Genomic DNA, 21,786 nt, shown 5'->3' on the forward strand with positions numbered 1-21,786 from the left:
CAACACCTCTAGATAGGGCTGGGAAAGACATTCACGTTGCCCACAATCCTGAGCTGCTTGGACCAATGACCAGACAGCTTCCTATGTCTGAGATAGCCGCTAACCCTTAGCCTGTTTGATAGATGGATGACTTCATGCAATGAATTCTTAACTGGTTGTGAGGTGTTGGTTATCTAGCTCCGTTGGGAAAGCATGAGATGCTTACTCTCAGGGTCATAGGTTTGAGCCCCACACTGGGCAAAGGATTCCTGCATTGCAGGGGGTTGACTAGTGGTTCCTTCCAAATCTACGATTCTATAAACAGTGATTTGCTCCTGTGCCCAGGTGGGCTTGTGTCATCCAGTAGTCTGGTGTCTTTGGAAAGCATGGAGTGTCATGTGAAACAAGGACACATTGGGGGATTAAATTATTGAAAGCTACAGAAGAATCACACACACACACAAAATCAGTATTCTCTGTACAAAGGAAAATCCTGCCTCATTGTATGGCACCAGCATCCTTGTGTAATTGCTAGGGTCCCAGCAGAGCCCACTATTGTTGATGCCTGGCCATCTGAGTCCCCTATAGAAAAACTGAGGTGTCTGGTGCTTTAAGAATACCAGGCCCAGTGGAACTGCATCATGAGGAAATTAAAGTGGGGCAGACCATGGCAAGTTCAGCTGCTCAATCCTGGCCATTCACAGTCACTACTGCAGACTGAAGGCTACTCATTGTTACCTGGTAATCCTTTCGCTGGGCTGTGAGGGCACTTAGGGCCTCCTGAAAACTTGTGCCACCCTTGCCAACCCCTGAGCATTGTGGCAAGACAGCAGGCATCATTTTAATTCTAAAAATCTTCTGACACAGTCCTTTGCACAGCCAGGCATCTGCTGAGGTTCTGTTGGCTAGACCTGAAGCAAGAGGGCCCAGAGGCCCCCCAGAACCTGGAGCCAACACAAAGTCCTCTGATGTATTGGTAATTAGGAAGAGGAAGGCGAGGATTAGCAACATATGGTCCTTACAGTCAAGGGATGTTAGCAGTGGAGTTCCACACAGCTGTAACGCAACTGGTGTTATTTAATATAAAAATGATCTGGAGTTAGGCACATCCCGAGAAGCGGCCAAGGCTGTGGAGATTCAGCAGAATGCTGAGAGCCCAAAGACAATGGGGTCCCTCAGCCCAAGCCACTCTCTATAAACCAGGTGAATGGCCAATTCCATGTTAGGGATCATCAGGAAAATAAAAATGCTTTGACCCATGGTGTGGCCACCTTTGGAGTGCAGTGTTCAGCTCGTGTTGTCCCATCTCAGCTGCAGGAAATGATCAAGGAGTTGGGAGAATTGTTCTGATGGCGTCTGGGGCTTTTGGTTACAAAAAATGGGTTGTAAGCCAATGCTAGTTGTCCTCAATGTAGACCCATTGAAATTAATGGGCCTAAGTTGATCGTGCCCATTAAGTTTGTTTACACTGAGTAAATAACATTAGACACAACCCCAAATCAACATCTAAGAAAGAGGGAGGATAGTGGAGGCTTGTATGATTCTGAATGTTGTACAGAAAGGTGATTTTTTTTCCTTCACATGAGAACTTGAAATCCAGCCACTTAAATCAAGTATGAGAATAGCTAGGCAGTTATCAGTTCTTGGTCTCTGGGCATCTTACCGAAAAGGCCACTCATGTGTCTGAAGCAACTTAGCATCTGATGACACCTTAAGTATTAAGACATTTATTATAGCATAAGCTTTTATGGACACTAGCCTATGTCACCAAATGCATGCAGTGTTGCTGTGAGTTGCTGGTATATGTAAGTACACATAAGTTGTTTTTGGGATGCAGGTAGAATTATAAATACTAAGGTCAAAGGGAAATGAAATGTAGTGAGCAAGGGTTCTTAACCAAGGGTCTATTAATTTGGCACAAACATTTATTTTTCCAACGTAATAAAATCAGTTGTATGCAAATCTTTGTGTTTGTGTGTATGTCCTTTTCTGGGAAGAAGGTCCATAGCCTTCATCAGATGGTGACCCCCAACCAACTGGCATGGACAGTGACAAACATGCTATTAACAGTGGCAGCTGGCAACAGAGCTGGCAATAACACAAATATATTGGCATTGGTAAGCCATTTAACACTTGTCCTTTGTCTTCGTTCAAGTCGCAGCTGACAGAATTTAGTATCTTTAGAATTTGTAGTTAATAGGTTGCAGTAATTTGAAGTTCCTCTATTGCTTGACTCTTCTTTAGGGGTGGGGTGATGTCTGTTCTGGAGTGGATTTTTGTTGTTGTTGTTAAGCAGAAAGCAATACAGATGAATGATATCTGGAACACAAGATACTTTAGAAATAATCGTGGCCTAGCAAACCAAAGCCTGAAAAAACTAAGTAGGATACATAAAATAAAAATAATGCATTCCAAGTACAGATGAGGACTCTAGAGAGAATGAACTCAATTATTCTAATGTGCCACAGGCTTCATGGAACATACTTCATGTAAATCTTCCACACTTATAGGAGATAAAATTAGAGTTTAATCAAGAGAATCAATAAATAAGAGTGTTAAATCACCTCCAGGCCCAGGAAGGAGACACTGCAGAGCACTTCCTACACTCTCACTTTGTGGGGACAATGAACATGATGGTGAAGGCTAACACTTAATGGGCAGATCATAATAACTTCAAACTCATTAGCGCCCCAGGCCCACCTTTCAACTTTGTCACTTGGACATATTAAAAAGGACAAAGCTGCATTGCTCGAGACGGCAAGCATTGCTTTCCTCACCCTCGGCCCAGCAGGCAGCCAGGATGCCTTTGGGACGACTGGGCTGCTTGAGCTCAATCACCAGAGAGGCTGCAGATCCACTGGGATGCGCTGCCGGGCAGAGCGTTCTCTAGAACTGAGCACCAAAACGGCACCTTCATGGATCCCTCATATGACAGGGAATCCGGCTCAAAATGGCACACAAGCCCTTTCCTGAAGGGACTCCATCAAAGGATGCACAACCAACTAAGATTAGGATGCCATTGTGGATCTGGTGCTCATGCCAAGGCAGCTTCTTCTATTATTTCATCACCACCATTATTAATTTATTTAGAGCATTTGTACCTATTATTCAGGCAAAAAGCTCCCAGAGCAGCTCACATACAATAAAGTCTTGCAGGCTTGCAATCTCTGCCTTCTTTGGTGCACAGTCTCTTTCCTGCTCCCTTCACCTGCTAAGTGGCCTCTGTCTCTTTTGCTCCCAAATAAGAGGCAGCGCAGACTGACTCCTGAGCCACACTCACTACAGTAGAGGATGAAAAGAATCAGAGAAGAAGGGAGAGGGGAACCAAATCTCAGAAAGAGGCCAAAAAATGTATTCATATATGATAAAGTGACATAACCCCCCAGCCCCGGCCATAAACACTAATGGATAGCAAAGTTAAGATGGCCAAATTTCACGATCACAGGAACATCTTCCTATAAACGAGCAGCTGAATACTCAGTTTTGCCTGTCCCAGGGCCTTGGTGGCATAATTGGGGTGGGGTGGGGTGGGAGGGACTCTAACCAAACCGTTGCTTTTTCTTAGCCTGTGTGGATATTGCCTTCTTTGAGCATCACATGAGGGCAATTCTAGAAGGACTATTGGCTGCTGCTCTTTGGCTGATAAAATGGCCATTCTGTGAGGCTTCAGGCAAAGCAACCTTCCAGACTGAAGGCTCTGCCTGCCCCTCCCTCTGAACCAGTTCTACGCCCTCCACTGCTTCTAATTCTGCCCTTCTTCACCAGAGCCGAACACAACAGACAAGGAGTATTTTCTGAGCAAATTTATTTAAATGTTCTTAATACAGTTTAGAAACTGCAGAAGTAAACTAAGTTTTACATTCGCTACAAAGTTCCCCCTCTTCATTTATTATGAACCGCCCCCCCCCCAACCAAACCCACACAACTGATGCATTGTGTAACTTGCTGTTTGGGGCAGGTACTGGGGCTCTCCTTTGTATTGGTGGGAGCAGACTCTTGCATGGGAAAAGCCAGCCCTTCGATTATTTTATGAGCAACAAGTCTAGAGGAGCAAGTCTCTTAAAAACAGTATTTATATATTTACAAAGCTAATCATCTGGTGGGGTGATGAAGCAGCACCATAATCCTGGAAAGGTCAGGCTCCAGATGAAAATGCAGCAAGCATCTATTGCACTTTAAGTGCCTCCCCCCGCACAAGCCAGTGGCATGCTTGCCTCATTCAAAAAGAGGGTGAGCTCATCAGACCTCAGCGCCTTTCGACCAAACAAACAAAAGTCCATTAGCTCTCAAACAGAAAGCCAAACCCAAACTCTAAGCTTGCTTGGGGTCCTGGAATATTTGCTGCTGAGCTACTAAGCACTGTGATAGTTATATCCAAGATACAATTCACCTTCCTCAACTGAAAACAGCTTTAAGAAATTTCTATGGAGTGCCAGCTTTATGTGATCATGTGCTTGGTGCAAAACTCCTGAACTTCTGCATAGCTTCCGAACGAAACTGTTGGAAAAGGCAACCTTTCCAGAAAGCAGCCGCTTTGGTTCTTTTTGGGCGCTTTGCTTTTATGGTAATTTATGCTTAAGGACAGAACTGACAAGGTTTCAGTAATGCCTTTACTCCTGATGCTTATGACTTATAAGCATTTTCTTATTTTGCCAATTATAATGAAGAAACACTTGATTTTCCAATGTAGAAAACTCCAATAAGACAGATCCTTTTGCAGCAGACAGATAAAAGTTGTGTTTGTATTTTTCACTCAGTAGAGGGGGAAATGATCCTTACTGCCAATAAAAAGTTCTGATTTGATTCCAAGATAGTGACAATCTAGAAATAAATAGCTATAAATACATTCAGAGTTCCTATTACAAAATCATGAAGGAAACACAAAATGGGGAATTAACTTCTGATCCAAACCTAAGCATAAAAGACAAGGCATGTCCTAGCAGGAAGAGACACTCAAGACAGGCATAAAACAAGAGGGAAAGAATTGGTCCAGCATCAACAGTCTTGAAACATACCAATTAGCATAATTCAACAATCTCTTCCTCTCTTAAATGACACTAGGTGGCTTTATTTGCTTTGGGTATACATAATGAAAGCAGCTTCTGTCTTTTTTGGAAGAGATTCAGTACCTTGGAGAAACTGCAGCGGTCTCTCTGTACAAATGCACACCATATGTGTGTGTGAGCGTGTGCGTGTGCATGCATGACTGCACGTGCAAAAATCATGCACCCACATGCACACACACACAGTTGTATCAACACGCCATGTATGCGACTTGAGCACAGATCAGTCTTCATTCGTCATTGGCAGCACTTGTCCCTCTCACTTCACCTTGGTTACGCAACTGTATGGGGGGAGAGGGAGGGAAAAGAGTCCGTCAGTCAGTGACCAGTTTTCACTGATAGACAGACAGACAGACAGACAGACAGACAGACAGACAGATGCTCTTGAACATTTCTCCAGGGAAGCCATCTTTACATTGTGCAGCTAAACCACCAAGATAAAGGAATGTTGTGAAGCTGATGTGAATGTCAATTTACAATTGAAGCAGCATTCAGCGATTTGCAGGGTGTCCCACTCAGAATAAGAGATCCTGATGTTGTGCATTTAGGTATGAAGGCCAAACTTTGGGGCTCCAGAGGCTGTAGTTCATTCAGTAGGAAGATCTGGCCTTCCTGGAATTCCTCGGGAGCCCAAACATGCTAACTTGAGAGAAACAGCCTAGAGTGTGACTATGGCTCAGATACACCTTGCAAAATGAGGAAAGGCCTGCAGCCTGTTACTTCTTTTCCAGTTTAACCACCACGTTTTTAGCGCCTCTCCTACTTCAGAGCAAAGTCCTGAGCGACCCAGATAGCTCTGTCTAGGGTATATCTAGGGTGTGGCAGGAAAGTATGAGGTTCTGCTACTGGGGTGAGGGTGGGGCTTGTTTGTTTTTTAACATTCTGATATAAAACCACAGCTGTCACGTTCACAAGAAAAGCCACTCACTGTTGGGGTGAAGCAAGGACCCAGAGTGTGTCGCTCTGAGGAGATGCCTTTGCCCTGGAGTGTGTCGCCATGTTGGCTGGCGAAATGCCCTCCCCTGACAGGCCCACCAGATCCCCAAGTGAAAATGCGCCTCCTTACCAAGGCTTTTTAGGTTTTTAGCTTCTTCTTTTCTGCAACTGTTTTCATCACCTTTTGTTTACTGGCATCTTAAAGAATTATTTCTTTGTTTTACTGATCAGTTCTTTATCATTTATATTATGCTGTACCTCATCATCATGAAAGGTGGGCTATAACTCTTTTAAGTAAAGTAAATAACAAATGAAATGCCTGCATTGAGGTGCCAGCGCCTGAGCTGGGAAAGGTGGAAAAGGAGGCTAGAGGAGCACTGTGGCATCATTTGAGTGATACAGTAACTCCCCTTGGCAGGAAATGTCCTTTGGCAGGAGAGGCCTGAGATCCTCAGCACCCAAGTCACTTACACAGCTTCATTTGGCCTCTGACCCTACAGAAGATTCCTCTAGACATCGGCAGCCAACGTACCTCGGACGGAACCCTTCTTACGCATCTAGATGCAAAATAAAACTGTCAGCCACTAGGCAGTTAACAGAGGAGGATTTAGTTGGAAAGGATTACACTGGTCAGAGAAAAGCCTCTGGTAGCCAGTATCAAATAGCCTTGTGCCCTGAAGCAAGTGAGAGGAAGGAAGAGCGCTCCATTTGCAACCAACGGCACACAGTTCAAGCAAACGGCAAACTCCGAGTTGCCCAGGGGAGGAGAAATGGAAAAAGAAGAGGAGGAACTACCACCAAGCAAATATATATTAAAAGGTTAAGAAATGGATCCCCAAATGTATGTTAGGGTTAAAAGTGGTCCCTGGGTCTAAAACAGTTGAAAACACCTGTCCTGCAACATCTCTCCCCTGCTGGGGCCTCCTATGAAGGGCAAACAACCACCAGATGCAAGATGTTAGTCACAACAGACAGAAAGAAGGTGGGATGCAGGAGGTGAGATGAATCAGAGAAGAAGCACACACAAGATGTCAAGAAGAAACAGAAAAGCTGGCTGAAGAAGAGATGAGCCAAGGCAGCCAGAGACCTTCAAGGAAGGAGGAAGGCCAGAAGAGCTCAAGGCAAGAAACCGGGTCCTGAGGGGGCAAGAGGTCCGTAAAGCCCATTCCCCCTCCCTCCAGGCTAGGCAGTCTTGGCACCCCTCAGCACCCCCGTGCCTCTGATCACATGAGGAAGCATCTGTGCAACTGGGCTGCCCAGAGACACAGAGATGCTTGTGAAGAGGGCAGCAGCTTCAAGGAGCACCGCAGCAAGGGCTGGATGGGCTGCTGGAGGTCCCGGTGCAGAGCCCAAGAGCAACCTGCATTTACCTCCATGGAGGGAGCCCCACAAAGCAACATGCAAGAGGAGACAGACAGCAACAACATGACAGGGAAGGACAGAAAGGAAACACAGGACAGTCTCCATGATGTACATGTACTGTAAAATCCTTGTTCGCTGGAGGATTGAACAAATGAGCAGCAGAAGAAGAATGTGGCAGACACCAGGGGGCATGAAACAAGTAGCCCCTTGCTCTCTTGGGGATCTTCCTTCCTGCTCTGACTCTTTCCTCAGGTTTCTCAGCCACTCTGCTCTTTGGGGAGATGTCCCTTGTAGTGTTAGTAGCATTAGCAGTAATTCAGAAGCGTACAGAACAAGCACACATATCCAGCAAAAAGCCAAGGCAAGTTTTAATAGCCAAACTTCATACAGGGGAAAGGAAAGCCCTGCAGACTGGCCAGGATGTCCTGGTCAAAGAGGCAGCTAGCCCATCAATCTGTGGCTTGCCCTTTTAAAAAGGGGGGCTGGCTCAAGTGAGCAGCCTGCCTACAAGCTCTGTTTGCCACTCTTGTCTTTTTTGCTTCAAGAGTGAGCCTCCAGAGGGCTGAGCAGTCTCTCCCACCACAGTAATGCTCCAACAAAGTGCAGTCCTGCATTTCCCAGAAGGCCTGAATGCAGCAGAACATGGCAGCTGCGCCAAGTCAGAAACCTCTGCAAGAGCACTCTTACCGCTTCCAGCTCTCTCTGCGTTTCATCCTCCATCCGCCGGATGTCCTCCATTGTGAGGTCAATCCACCTGTCAATCCAGCAGAAGAGCTGGCGATGGAAGTTGGTAAATATCCTTTTTTCTTGCTTTAGAGAGAAAAAAAAGCAGGCTGAGGCCACAGTCCCTCAGGTTCACTAAGCAACTGCTGTTCTATTTCTCCTGCAGCCTTCATAGCTGCCTCTCTCACAGGACTAAGGGAACAGTCCAGAAGCAGATCTACCCCCAAGAAGGCAATTCTTCCAAAGTCAAACCAAGCAATTCAAATCAACACACGAGAAGCTTGTCTCCTCCAAGCTCTGACAAACACTCCCAGCTTCTCACCTTCTGAATAAAGTTCTCTATTTTGTTCTGCAGTCCCCACCACTTAAACTTGATTGTCACCAGCTTGTAAGCACACATTTTCGGACAGTCTCCATCAGCAGACAACTCCTTCTGTTTGCAGAGAAGCAAAAGAAGAAGGTGAGTGGGGCGTTTCTGTTTGACAGGCATCAGGCAGACTCTGGGAACTGAATTGAAGTGTCTTACCTTGAAGTCATCCCGACTAAAAAATCAAGCCACAATTCTATGGAACAGGACTTCCTCTCCAAGGCTGCTTTGGGCCCTCACTGTCAGTGCTTTTCGATGGCTGATTAAGATGCACCCAGGAGGCCTCTGGCCCAGTGGGCAGTTTTCCTTCCAACATGGCTGTGCAATGCAGTTCTAGCTGGTGCACATTTTCACACACAGGCCAGTCAGCCTCCTCAGAGAAAAGGGCTGATAGGGAGGCTGGGCAATATCCTACCACACAGCAAGAAATGCTGGTGCCCCGGAAGAGGCGAGGGCAGCAAAGAGCCAGAATAAATGAACCAATATTTTATCAATGCTACATTCAGTTCAAGAGCAGGTGTGCCATTTCATATCAAAAGAAGGCTCAAAAGAGATTTAATATTCACAGTACCCCTGTTCTCATAGGAACACAGGAAGCTGCCTTGTGCCAAGTCAGACCCTTCTAGCTCAGTATTGCCTCCACGGAACGGCAGCCATGGTTCTCCAGGGTTTCGGGGAGGGAGTCTCTCCCCCACCCGCCTTGAGATGCCCCTGGGCATCAAACTTCAGACATTCCACATGCAAAGAAGATTCAATGTTTAAATAGTTTAAAGGCAACCAGCATGTTTACCTGCTGTGGTTGCAGATTAATAGGAAGCAGTTAGGATTAATTAGGATGCTGAATGCTTCAAAAATCCGGCACCATGATAGAAAACTAACGTGCCAGTTTTGCCTTGACTCTCACCCATTCACAGGAGAAGGGAGCTTTAAGAGATCTATGCCTACAACCCCCCAATTCAGGCCTCAAGCCACAGCCAGGAGAAAAATCCCTCCCTCCCTCCCTCGCCCAGACACAGACCACAGGCAAACATGCCTCTCACTCAAGGGCAAATGCTTCACCTGTACACCTGTGCCTCACTCTCACAGTCCACCTATTCAGACATACCTCCCCCCACTCCCCTCCCAAACTACCCAGACACTTGCTCTTGACCTTCTCTCACAAACACACCAGACAGATGCACACCTCTCCCTCTCTCACACTCGTGGCCAAAGGGGGTGACTCAGAGGGAGGGGCACAAAGCAAAACACTGAAAAGGTACAGCAGGCTAGATTCTCAACCCCCCAAAACAGTAATAGTCTATATGTTTTATTTCATATATCTGGTTCTAAAAAAGGCTAGAAACTTTTTTAAAACAAAAGCTGGGAATTTACGAATTATGGTTCATCCTGGGGGCACCAAAGGACCACAGCGCTTGTGGGTGCTGGGTTGGCAATCCCTGCTCAAGAGCTATTCCGTGTTGACTTTTTCTGTTGATTAGGACAGAAAAGTCAAATAGTATTACCTTCCAGTTAGGTCCCAAAGGGCCTCTCTTGGTCTTGACTGACTGGAACAAGGCTGGGTCCTCATCAGCTTTGTAGTCCTGTGAAATCAAAAGCCCAATGAGGAATTAGGATGGGTTTTTTTGGGGGGGGCACTCAGGCAGCATTTTTCATTGCCAAAAAACAATCAAGTAGGAGCCACAGAAGCTGTAGAATAAAGAAGAGTATAGCTGTGTTCTGTTCATTTAGTACAGGGGTAGGCAACCTAAGGTCCGGGGGCCAGATGTGGCCCAACTGCCTTCTAAATCCGGCCCGCAGACGGGTCCGGGGAATCAGGGTGTTTTTACATGAGTAGAATGTGTCCTTTTACTTAAAATGCATCTCTGGGTTATTTGTGGGGCATAGGAATTCATTCTCCCCCCCCAAAAAAAAATAGTCCAGCCCCGCACACGGTCTGAGGGACAGCGGATCGGCCCCTTGCTGAAAAAGTTTGCTGACCCCTGGACAACATCATGATGATTTCAAAACTGAGCCCACTTGGTTGGGGCGTAGGGTTAAGCATGCAACCCCCACATCTAATTGGCCACTTTACCAGCCAAGGTGTGAAATCTCGTTAGAACATTAGCACCGCCTTGCCTAACAATAAAAAAATACAGCTGGGGAAATTGTGTTGAACTTGCTAGGGGAAGAGAAGAAGAAAGCCTCACACACTGCTGGGAATCAACACCTTCCTGGTATAACTGTGATGCCACCCCAGAATGGGTCAATTCCAGAGGCCCGCTTTAAGCTACATTTCAGTCCACAGCTGAAAAAGGTTGCTGACCCCTGATTTAGCAGCAGCTAATTCCCCTAAAAAGGGGAATTTAACACAATACTGGCCACTTTTCCAGAAGACTCGCCCTTAAGCTGACTTCCCAATGCGTCTTCCATCATAGAATCATAGAATCATAGAGTTGGAAGAGACCACAAGGGCCATCGAGTCCAACCCCCTGCCAAGCAGGAAACACCATCAGAGCACTCCTGACATATGGTCGTCAAGCCTCTGCTTAAAGACCTCCAAAGAAGGAGACTCCACCACACTCCTTGGCAGCAAATTCCACTGTCGAACAGCTCTTACTCTCAGGAAGTTCTTCCTAATGTTTAGGTGGAATCTTCTTTCTTGTAGTTTGGAACCATTGCTCCGTGTCCACTTCTCTGGAGCAGCAGAAAACAACCTTTCTCCCTCCTCTATGTGACATCCTTTTATATATTTGAACATGGCTATCATATCACCCCTTAACCTCCTCTTCTCCAGGGTAAACATGCCCAGCTCCCTTAGCCGTTCTTCATAAGGCATCGTTTCCAGGCCTTTGACCATTTTGGTTGCCCTCCTCTGGACACGTTCCAGTTTGTCAGTGTCCTTCTTGAACTGTGGTGCCCAGAACTGGACACAGTACTCCAGGTGAGGTCTGACCAGAGCAGAATACAGTGGCACTATTACTTCCCTTGATCTAGATGCTATACTCCTATTGATGCAGCCCAGACTTGCATTGGCTTTTTTAGCTGCCGCGTCACACTGTTGGCTCATGTCAAGTTTGTGGTCAACCAAGACTCCTAGATCCTTTTCACATGTACTGCTCTCAAGCCAGGTGTCACCCATCTTGTATTTGTGCCTCTCATTTTTTTGGCCCAAGTGCAATACTTTACATTTCTCCCTGTTAAAATTCATCTTGTTTGTTTTGGCCCAGTTCTCTAATCTGTCCAGGTCGTTTTGAAGCGTGATCCTGTCCTCTGGGGTGTTAGCCACCCCTCCCAGTTTGGTGTCATCTGCAAATTTGATCAGGATGCCCTTGAGTCCATCATCCAAGTCGTTGATAAAGATGTTGAATAAGACCGGGCCCAAGACAGAACCCTGTGGCACCCCACTAGTCACTCTTCTCCAAAACGAAGAGGAACCATTGATGAGCACCCTTTGGGTTCGGTCAGTCAGCCAGTTACAAATCCACTGAGTGGTAGCATAGTCAAGACCGCATTTTACCAGCTTCTTTACAAGAATATCATGGGGCACCTTGTCAAATGCCTTGCTGAAATCAAGGTAGACTACATCCACTGCGTTCCCTTAATCTACCAGGCTTGTAATTCTGTCAAAAAACGAGATCAGGTTAGTCTGACATGACTTATTTTTCAGAAATCCATGCTGACTATTGGTGATCACAGTATTCCTTTCTAGGTGCTCACAGACTGCTTAATGATCTGCTCCAGAATCTTCCCTGGTATTGATGTCAGATTGACTGGGCGGTAATTATTTGGGTCCTCTCTTTTCCCCTTTTTGAAAATAGGGACAACATTTGCCCTCCTCCAGTCTGCCGGGACTTCGCCTGTTCTCCAGGAATTCTCAAAGATGATTGCCAGTGGTTCTGAGATCACATCTGCCAGTTCTTTTAATACTCTTGGATGCAGTTCATCTGGCCCTGGAGACTTGAATACATCTAAACTAGCCAAGTATTCTTGTACTATCTCCTTAGTTATTCTGGGTTGTGTTTCCTCTGCTGAATCATTTGCTCCAAATTCTTCAGGTCGGGCATTGTTTTCTTTATCGGAGAAGACTGAGGCAAAGAAGGCACTGAGGAGTTCGGCCCTTTCTGTATCCCCTGTTTGCATTTCACCATCTTCTCCTCTGAGTGACCCCACATCAATATCTCTACACACAGGTGTTATTTATTTACGAAGCCTCATTAAGGAATCCTAAGTCCATTTAAAAGTTTGGACATCACTTGATGCCTGAAGGATAGCAAGGATGGCAGCACGTGAACATATTCCAAAAAAAGTCTTGTCCCCCCACCCCCGACACTGCAGAATCACAGATGGTCACATCTGTTGTTGAGGGAGAGCATTTTGGACTTGTTTATGCCAGTGGGTGAGCAGGCTTTAAAAATCCATGTCCAGACATATGACCAACAGAATGGAAGACTGTCCAGCCTCTGGGACCCCCCACCGCCCTGCCCCCATCAGGATGATGAACAGGTATGCAAGAATCAATCCCACGGATAGAAGAAAGCAAAATGCTCCATTAGCAGTTTTGGAAGATGGGAGTTCTGCTGCCCTCCCTCGGCATTTGCTCCCAGCTCTGGGTGCACACGCCAGGCTCTGGCCAGGTGCAAGTTGGGACCTTGGCCTTAAGTCAGTTGAAGCCAAGGGATTCCTGTGCAATTGCCACAATCACTCTTGGTATGTATTTTTTCCTTCTGCGTCCAACAACTACAGCACAGAGCAAACATCACCTCAGCTCTAATTCTGAGTTACAGAGAAGCAACTGACCAGCAGAGCCAACTCGGAGGCTATTGGGGAATGGGAGAGAGATGTGGCTGAGCAGTTGCCTTCTCCTTGCCACCAACTACAGACTCTTCATCTCATTATCAAACCAGTGCAGCCCAGGCAAATCTTCAATGGTTGGTTGCTTCAGATTCCTCTTCCTTTGCCCGGCAACGAGAGGACCATCTTGTGGGCAGGCTTCCCTCCTGGGCAGCAGAGCAGCACTTAAGCCATTTCCAATGGCCCCTAGGAGTTGGCACCTATGCCTGGAGATAACAGAGTAAACGATGCCAGGAGGGAGCTGCAGCCCAAGATAGGAAAAGAGGTGCTAAGGAAACACTAGGCTTCTTTAAATGAACTCAAATCTCCGGGGCCTGATGAGGTGCACCCACAGGTACTAAAAGAGATTGCAGATGTAATCTCAGAGCTTCTGTCTATAATTATTTAGAATTCTTGGAGAACAGGTGAGGTCCCTGTGGACTGGAAATGAGTAAATGTTGCCCCCATCTTCAAAAGGGGGTGGTGGTGGAGGAAGACACAGATAAGTACCAACCAGTCAGCTTGATGCAGATACCAGGAAAGGTCCTAGAACTGATAATTCAACAGTTGATCTGTGAGCCCTGTGATTACTAAGACCCAGCATGGGTTTCTCAAGAACAAATCATGCCAGGCGAATCTCATTTCTTCTTTTGATGAGTTAGAAGCTTGGTGGATCAGGGGAATGCTGAGGACCTAATGCATCTTGATTTTAGTAAAGCTTCTGACAAGTCCCCCATGATACCTCAATTTGTATCTGGTTGGCTGACCAAACCTAAGGAGTGTTCACTAATGGTTCCTCATCATCCTGGAAAAAAGGGACAGGTGGGGTGACACAGGGTTCAATTCTGGGCCCTTTGTTGTTCAACAATTTGGAGAAAGGAATTCAGGGAATGCACATCAAATGTGCAGATGACACCAAGTTGGGAGGGTTAGCTAATGTCGCAGAAATAATAATAATAATAATAATAATAATAATAATAATAATAATAAATTTTATTTATATCCCGCCCTCCCCAGCCGAAGCCGGGCTCAGGGCGGCTAACAACAATCAACAATCAAACCATCAGATATTCACACATTCTAAAAATATTACATTATAAAAATCAATTAAAATCAAATTAATGGCAACTAATTAAGCAAGATTCTAAGCAGGTTGCCAGAGGAGGGAGTCAGGCTGCGCCCTGACCAAAGGCCTGGTGGAACAACTCTGTCTTGCAGGCCCTGCGGAAGGATGTCAGGTCCCGCAGGGCCCTAGTCTCTTGTGACAGAGCGTTCCACCAGATTGGAGCCGCAGCCGAGAAGGCCCTGGCTCTAGTTGAGGCCAGCCTAACCTCTCTGAGGCCTGGGACCTTGAGGATGTTATTATTTGCAGACCGTAGGTTTCTCTGTGGGGCATGCCAGGAGAGGCGGTCCCGTAGGTACGAGGGTCCTAGGCCGTATAGGGCTTTAAAGGTTAAAACCAGCACCTTAAACCTGATCCTGTACTCCACCGGGAGCCAGTGCAGCTGGTATAGTACCGGTTGAATGTGATCTCGCAGCGAAGACCCCATAAGGAGTCTCGCCGCGGCATTCTGCACCCGCTGGAGTTTCTGGGTCAGTCTTAAGGGCAGCCCCACGTAGAGCGAGTTACAATAATCCAGTCTGGAGGTGACCGTCGCATGGATCACAGTGGCTAGGTCAGGGCGAGAGAGATAAGGGGCCAACTGCTTAGCTTGGCGGAGATGAAAAAATGCCGCCTTTGTTATAGCTGTAATCTGCGCCTCCATAGAGAGGGAGGTATCGAAGATTACACCCAAACTCTTAACGGACGGTGCTGGCACTAATTGCACCCCCGCAAGAGATGGGAGTTGCCCCCTCAATCCCATATCATCCCGCCCCAGCCAGAGGACCTCTGTCTTCGAAGGATTTAACTTCAACCGGCTCCCACGTAACCATCCAGCCACAGCTTCCAGGCATCTCGCCAGTGTATCGGGGGCCGAGTCAGGATGGCCATCCATCAACAGATAGAGTTGGGTGTCATCGGCATACTGATGGCAACCCAGCCCAAAACTCCGGACAAGCTGGGCGAGGGGGCGCATAAAGATGTTAAAAAGCATCGGGGAGAGAATCGCACCCTGAGGCACTCCACACACCAAGGAGTGGCGCGATGACAATTCCCCCCCGAGCGCCACCCTCTGTCCCCGACCAGAGAGAAACGAGCGCAGCCATTGAAGGACTGTGCCCTGGATTCCCACATCGGCAAGGCGGTGGTCCAGGAGTTCGTGATCGACCATGTCGAAGGCTGCTGACAGATCTAGAAGAATCAGCAGCCCCGACCCGCCTCGATCCAGCTGCCTACGGAGATCATCTGTTAGGGCGACCAGAGCCGTCTCGGTCCCATGACCAGCACGGAAGCCGGACTGGAATGGATCCAGAGCAGATGTTTCATCCAGAAACCTACCAAGCTGTTCAGCAACCGCTCTCTCAATCACCTTACCCAGGAATGGAAGATTCGAGACCGGGCGGTAATTGGATAGATCTAAAGCAGAATCTGGATTCAATATGACTTTAACAGATTGGAGAACTGGGCCCAAACTAACAAAATTAATTCCAATAGAAACAAATGTAAGGTTTTACACTGAGGTGGGAAGAACTATCTGCACAAATATAAGATGGGGGACACCTGGATTGTCAATAGTATATGTGGAAAGAATCTAGGGGTTTTGGTGGACCACAAGATTAACATGAGCCAACAGTGTGATGCAACAGCGGAAAAAACTAATGCCATTCTTTGGTGTATCAGCCGAAGTATAGTGTCCAAATGAAGAGAACTAATAGTTTGACTCTATTCTGCCTTAGTCAGACCACACCTGGAGGACTGTGTCCAGTTGTGGGCACCACAATTTAAAAAGCCGGAAGGTGTGCTGAGGAGGGTGACCAAGATGATCAAGGGTCTGAAAACCAAGTTTTATGAGGAACACTTGAGGGAATTGGGTATATTTAGCCTGGTAAAGAGGAAACTGAGGAAACATGATAGTCATCTTCAAATATGTCAAGGGCTGTCACATGGAAGAGGGAGCAAGCTTGTTTTCTCCTGCTCTAGAGGGGAGGACTTGAAACAAGAAAGGAGATTCTCACTAAACATCAGGAAAAACTTTCTGAAACTAAGATCTGTTTGACAGTGGAACGGACGTCCACAAGAGGTGGTGGACTCTCCTTCCTTGGAAGTTTTTAATCAGAGGTTGGAGGGTCGTCTGTCATGGATGCTTTAGTTGAGATTCCTGCATTGCAGGGGGTTGGACTAGATGACCCTTGGGGTCCCCTCCAACTCTACAATTCTGATTTGTATTGCAGCTATTTTGAAGGCCATTTTTGTGGCAAAAAAGGCCTTTAACTGTTGTTGTCCCATTCATGGTTCACTGCCTTGCCATGGCGAAGGGGCTTGAATAACTCAGAGAAGCTAAGAGCTATGCCGTGCAGGGCCACCCAAGATGGACAGGTCATAGTGGAGAGTTTTGACCAAATGTGATCCACCTGGAGCAGGAACTGGCAAGCCACTCCAGTATCCCTGCCAAGAAAACTCCATGGACAAAGGCAACAGGCATATAAAAGTTATGACACTGGAAGATGAGCCCCTCAGGTCGGAAGGCGTCCAACATGCTACTGAGGAAGAGCGGAGGACAAGTACAAGTAGATCCAGAGCTGATGAAGTGGCTGGGCCAAAGCCGAAAGGACGCTCAGTTGCGGATATGCCTGGAAGCGAAAGGAAAGTCCAATGCTGTAAAGAAAAATATTGCATAGGAACCTGGAATGTAAGAACCATGAACCCTAGTAAGTTGGATGTGGTCAAAAATGAGATGGCAAGAATAAACATTGACATCCTGGGCATCAGTGAACTAAAATGGACGGGAATGGGAGAATTCAGTTCGGATGACCATCATATCTACTACTGTGGGCAAGAAACCCGTAAAAGAAATGGAGTGGCCCTCATAGTCAACAAAAGAGTGACAAAAGATGTACTGGGATGCAATCTCAAAAATGATAGAATGATCTCGATATGAATCCTTTTAACATCACAGTAATCCAAGTTTATGCACCAACCACTGGTGCTGAAGAAACTGAAATCTCTATGTGGGACAAGAAGCTACAGTTAGAACTGGATATGGAACAACTGATTGGTTCAAAATTGGGAAAGGAGTACAGCAAGGCTGTATATTGTCTCCCTGCTTATTTAACGTATATGCAGAATTCATCATGCGAAAAGCTGGGCTGGATGAATCCCTAGCCGGAATTAAGATTGCCGGAAGAAATATCAAAAAAATCAAATATCTTTAATACGGTCAATGACCAGATAACAGTTTATAAAAATATGACATTATAAGTAGTATTGAGCTACAAATAACAGTAAAAATATAGCCAATTCACAGAATTGGTGCTTACCGTATTTTTCCCTCTATAACACGCAGATTTTTTCTCCTAAAAAGGAAGGGGAAATGTCTGTGCGTGTTATAGAGCGAATGTGTGGTCCCTGGAGCCGAAAAACCAGGCAAAAATCAAATCGCGACGCTTCAAGGAAAAGCGAAACCTGAAAAGAGGAAGCGGCTGCTTTCCTGCATTCTGCCTCAGGGTCTTACTGCCCACCCTCCTCTGTTTCGTTGCTGTGTTTGCTGAAACGGAACAAAGAGCAGGGAAAGCCCCTCCCCTCCAGGCAAGCTCCGGTGCTGCTGGGGGAGAGGGAGAGAGAGGGGGGAAGGGAGAGAGAGGGGGGAGGGGGAGAGAGAGGGGGGAAGGAGGGAGGGGGGAGGGAGGGAGGGAGGGGGAGAGAGAGAGAGAGAGAGAGAGAGAGAGAGAGAGAGAGAGAGATGGCTGGCTGGCTGGCTGGCTGGCTTGGGTGGGGGAAAACTTTTGCCTTTCTTTCCTCCAACCGGTTAAATCCCTCTCCTGCATTCTTAGCCAGCTGCTTCTCTGCACACCCCTCTAATGTCCCTTCTTTGTTTTTCCTTCGCTCCCCACTTAAAATGTGGTTACAAAGCATAGATCCACATAGATCCTCAGGATCCTTGCATTGGGTCACCCCAAATTCACCATCAGATCACATAGCATGTCCATGGCTACAGCCTGCCCCACCAAAATCACGCACCCACTGTTGCCTGGGGCTGCAATGGTGCAAAAACGTGGTTAAAAAGCATGGATCCACAGGGATTCTCAGGATCCTTGCATTGGGTCACCCCAAATTCACCATCAGATCACATAGCATGTCCATGGCTACAGCCTGCACCAAAAAAATCACGCACCCACTGTTGCCTGGGGCTGCAATGGTGCAAAAACGTGGTTACAAAGCATGGATCCACAGGAATTCTCAGGATTTTGGCATTGGGTCACCCCAAATTCACCATCAGATCACATGTCTGTGGCCACAGCATGAAGCCCAAAAATGATACATCCACTGTTTCATTCAGAATGTTTTTTCCCTTGTTTTCCTCCTCTAAAAACAATGTGCGTGTTATGGTCAGGTGCGTGTTATAGAGCGAAAAATACGGTATATTTATGACCAAGTTTCGGCTTTTAAGGTTTTAAAATTCAATTCAAATGTCACTACTGTTTATTATCGTTCCTTCGATGTTTACAATTTAAACTCCGTTGCTGACATCATTGCTCGTCTTACTCTTGTTGCAATGTAACAGTACTTTGCCACAGGCCTGTTGATTTCGGTCTCTTTGTCAGCTAAGAGGTGTCTGATATAGGTGTTGTCTGTACTACGAGGTATTTTCCTTAAAATCGGCTCGATCAGCTCTTTTCTTGAGTCTCGATATAATGGGCAGTATAAGATGACATGCTCGATGGTTTCGATTTCATTGCTGTTACAGGGACATAATCTTTGTTCGATCGGTGTTTTGTTTTATCTTCCCTCTAGAAGAGCTGAAGGGAGAGCATTAAAGCGGGCCCTGGAAAATGCCCATCGGTGTTTAGCGTTGTGTAGTACTTTGAGATAGTTTGCTAGATGGGGCCTTTGGGAATTGAATAGGAGTTTATAAGTTATCGGAGGTTGATTAAAGTCATTTTGGGCTTCAATGTCCCTGAGTCTTTCTTTGATTATGTTCTTGGCCCTTCCTCTTTCTAAACTTAATAAATACTCTGGGGAGAGACCATATGTGGCCAATTTCCTGAGAGTGCCCTTCGACCAACTAGATTGGAATTTGTCAAGAAGCATCAGGGAGAGTAGTCCAACCGGCGAGTTGTTAAGTCTTAGCCAAGTGCATAAGGTTCTTATCCATACTTTGGCTTTGATGCTGTATAAGCCCGCTTCCAGTCGTAGGGCGGCGTTTGGGACGCATTTAGGTGTTTGCAGGAGTGATCTAAGGAAACCTGATTGTATCTTTTCATATGGGTCTAGATTAGAGAGGGAGACGAGTGGTATGACAAGGTTAAGATCAATAAGGCCTTTAAGAACCATATTGTCAGGAAAGCAGTATTTAATGTCTGGACAAAATACAAAGACTTATTGGAAAACAAAACTCCAAGGTGGCTTTCACCTCTGGAAGCTAAGGCCCGAAAAAGACCCAATATGGAGGCCAAATGGCCAAAATATTGGGAAATATTAGAAAAAGATGGAAACAATTGGAAATTGCAGAGTTTGGAGAAAATGAAGGATAAAGTGCGAGACTGGCTACACTATGCTCAGATTAAAGAAGTTTTTAAAAATGATAAAAAGTTAGGATTCCAGGTGGAGAAATCGAAGTTGGAAACAGAACTGTTAGAACCTAAAACTAAGGTACTTTCAAGAATGTATAACTTGCTGTTAAAATGGAATACACAACATGAAATGGTTAAATCGGCTATGATAAAGTGGGCACAGGATATTGGGCATAACATTATGTTTGAGGACTGGGAAAGGTTGTGGACCACTGGGCTGAACTTCACTGCATGTAATGCTTTGAAGGAAAATGTTATGAAAATGATATATAGATGGTACATGACCCCAGTTAAACTTGCCAAGATATACCATTCGTCTGATAATAAATGTTGGAAATGTAAAGAAAATGAAGGAACATTCTTTCACCTCTGGTGGACCTGCCCTAAGGTGAAGGCCTTCTGGGAAATGATATATAATGAACTGAAAAAGGTATTTAAGTATACCTTTACTAAGAAACCAGAGGCCTTCTTTCTGGGTATTGTCGGCCAGAAGGTGTTAAAGAAGGACAGAACATTTTTTTTATATGCAACAACGGCAGCAAGGATACTCATCGCCAAGAACTGGAAAACTCAAGATCTACCCACCCTGGAAGAGTGGCAGATGCAACTGATGGACTATATGGAACTGGCCGAGATGACTGGCAGAATCCGAGACCTGGGAGAGGAGAGGGTTGAAGAAGACTGGAAAAAATTTAAGATTTATTTAAATAAACATTGTAATTTGGTTGAATGTTAAGAAAGGATGCTAGATCATAAATAATTGTGCACCACTAAGTTAGATGGAATTAAGATGATAAGTAAGCTGAGGATAAATTATAAACCTATTGGAGAATTAATAGACTATAGTTAAAGGAGTGTGATACAAGATTGCAAACAAGATGATAAATTGTGGGCAAGAATTGACAGTGATGCAAATGGGAGCGGGAGATGTGAGGGAGTTCTATGAAGTTAAGACAGTATGTTATGATAGATGTTACATTGTTCTTTATCTTTGAATCTATGTTTAAAAACCTCAATAAAATATATATTAAAAAAAAAAATAGAGAGGGAGACGAGTGGTGCGCCGTATAGTATTTGTGCTGTTGGTTTTGCAGCGAATAGTTTAATTGTAGCAGGAATGAAATTTCCTCCCGTTGTACGATAGAATCTTAAAATTGCTGTTGTACTTTTTTGTGCTGTAGAGGAGCTGTAATTTATGTGGGCAGTCTTCTTCCTTGATGCTTGGAATATGACTCCTAGGTATTTAAAGCATGACACTTGTTTGATCTCCTGATTGTCTAATTTCCATCTGTATATTTTTCTTTTGTTAGAGAAAACCATGATTTTTGTCAACAACCTCAGATATGCAGATGACACAACCTTGATGGCAGAAAGTGAGGAGGAATTAAAGAACCTTTTATTGAGGGTGAAAGAGGAGAGCGCAAAACATGGTCTGAAGCTCAACATCAAAAAACCGAAGATCATGGCCACTGGTCCCATCACCTCCTGGCAAATAGAAGGGGAAGAAATGGAGGCAGTGAGAGATTTTACTTTCTTGGGCTCCATGATCACTGCAGATGGTGACAGCAGCCACAAAATTAAAAGACACCTGCTCCTTGGGAGAAAGGCGATGGCAAACTTAAGACAGTATCTTAAAAAACAGAGACATCACCTTGCCAACAAAGGTCCGTATAGTTAAAGCCATGGTTTTCCCAGTAGTGATGTATGGAAGTGAGAGCTGGACCATAAAGAAGACTGATTGCCGAAGAATTGATGCTTTTGAATTATGGTGCTGGAGGAGACTCTTGAGAGTCCCATGGACTGCAAGAAGATCAAACCGATCCATTCTTAAGGAAATCAGCCCTGAGTGCTCACTGGAAGGACAGATCGTGAAGC

The 21,786-nt window shown here is 45.7% G+C and overlaps 1 protein-coding gene across 1 annotated transcript in view; it reads right to left on the reverse strand.

Moving 5' to 3' along the window:
• Window positions 1-3,767: 3,767 nt before the first annotated feature.
• Window positions 3,768-21,786, reverse strand: part of PITPNB (phosphatidylinositol transfer protein beta) — a 41,526-nt gene continuing 23,507 nt past the window's right edge. Inside the window, 5 exon segments of the mRNA XM_081842628.1 lie at window positions 3,768-5,323; window positions 6,450-6,535; window positions 8,028-8,150; window positions 8,386-8,496; window positions 9,933-10,010. Of these exon segments, the coding sequence (XP_081698754.1) occupies window positions 6,488-6,535; window positions 8,028-8,150; window positions 8,386-8,496; window positions 9,933-10,010 (360 nt within the window). The 3' untranslated portion in view covers window positions 3,768-5,323; window positions 6,450-6,487.

The sequence above is a fragment of the Podarcis erhardii genome, assembly GCF_964252035.2.
Source record: "Podarcis erhardii genome assembly, chromosome: 15".
In the NCBI taxonomy this organism is placed as follows: Eukaryota; Metazoa; Chordata; class Lepidosauria; order Squamata; family Lacertidae; genus Podarcis; species Podarcis erhardii.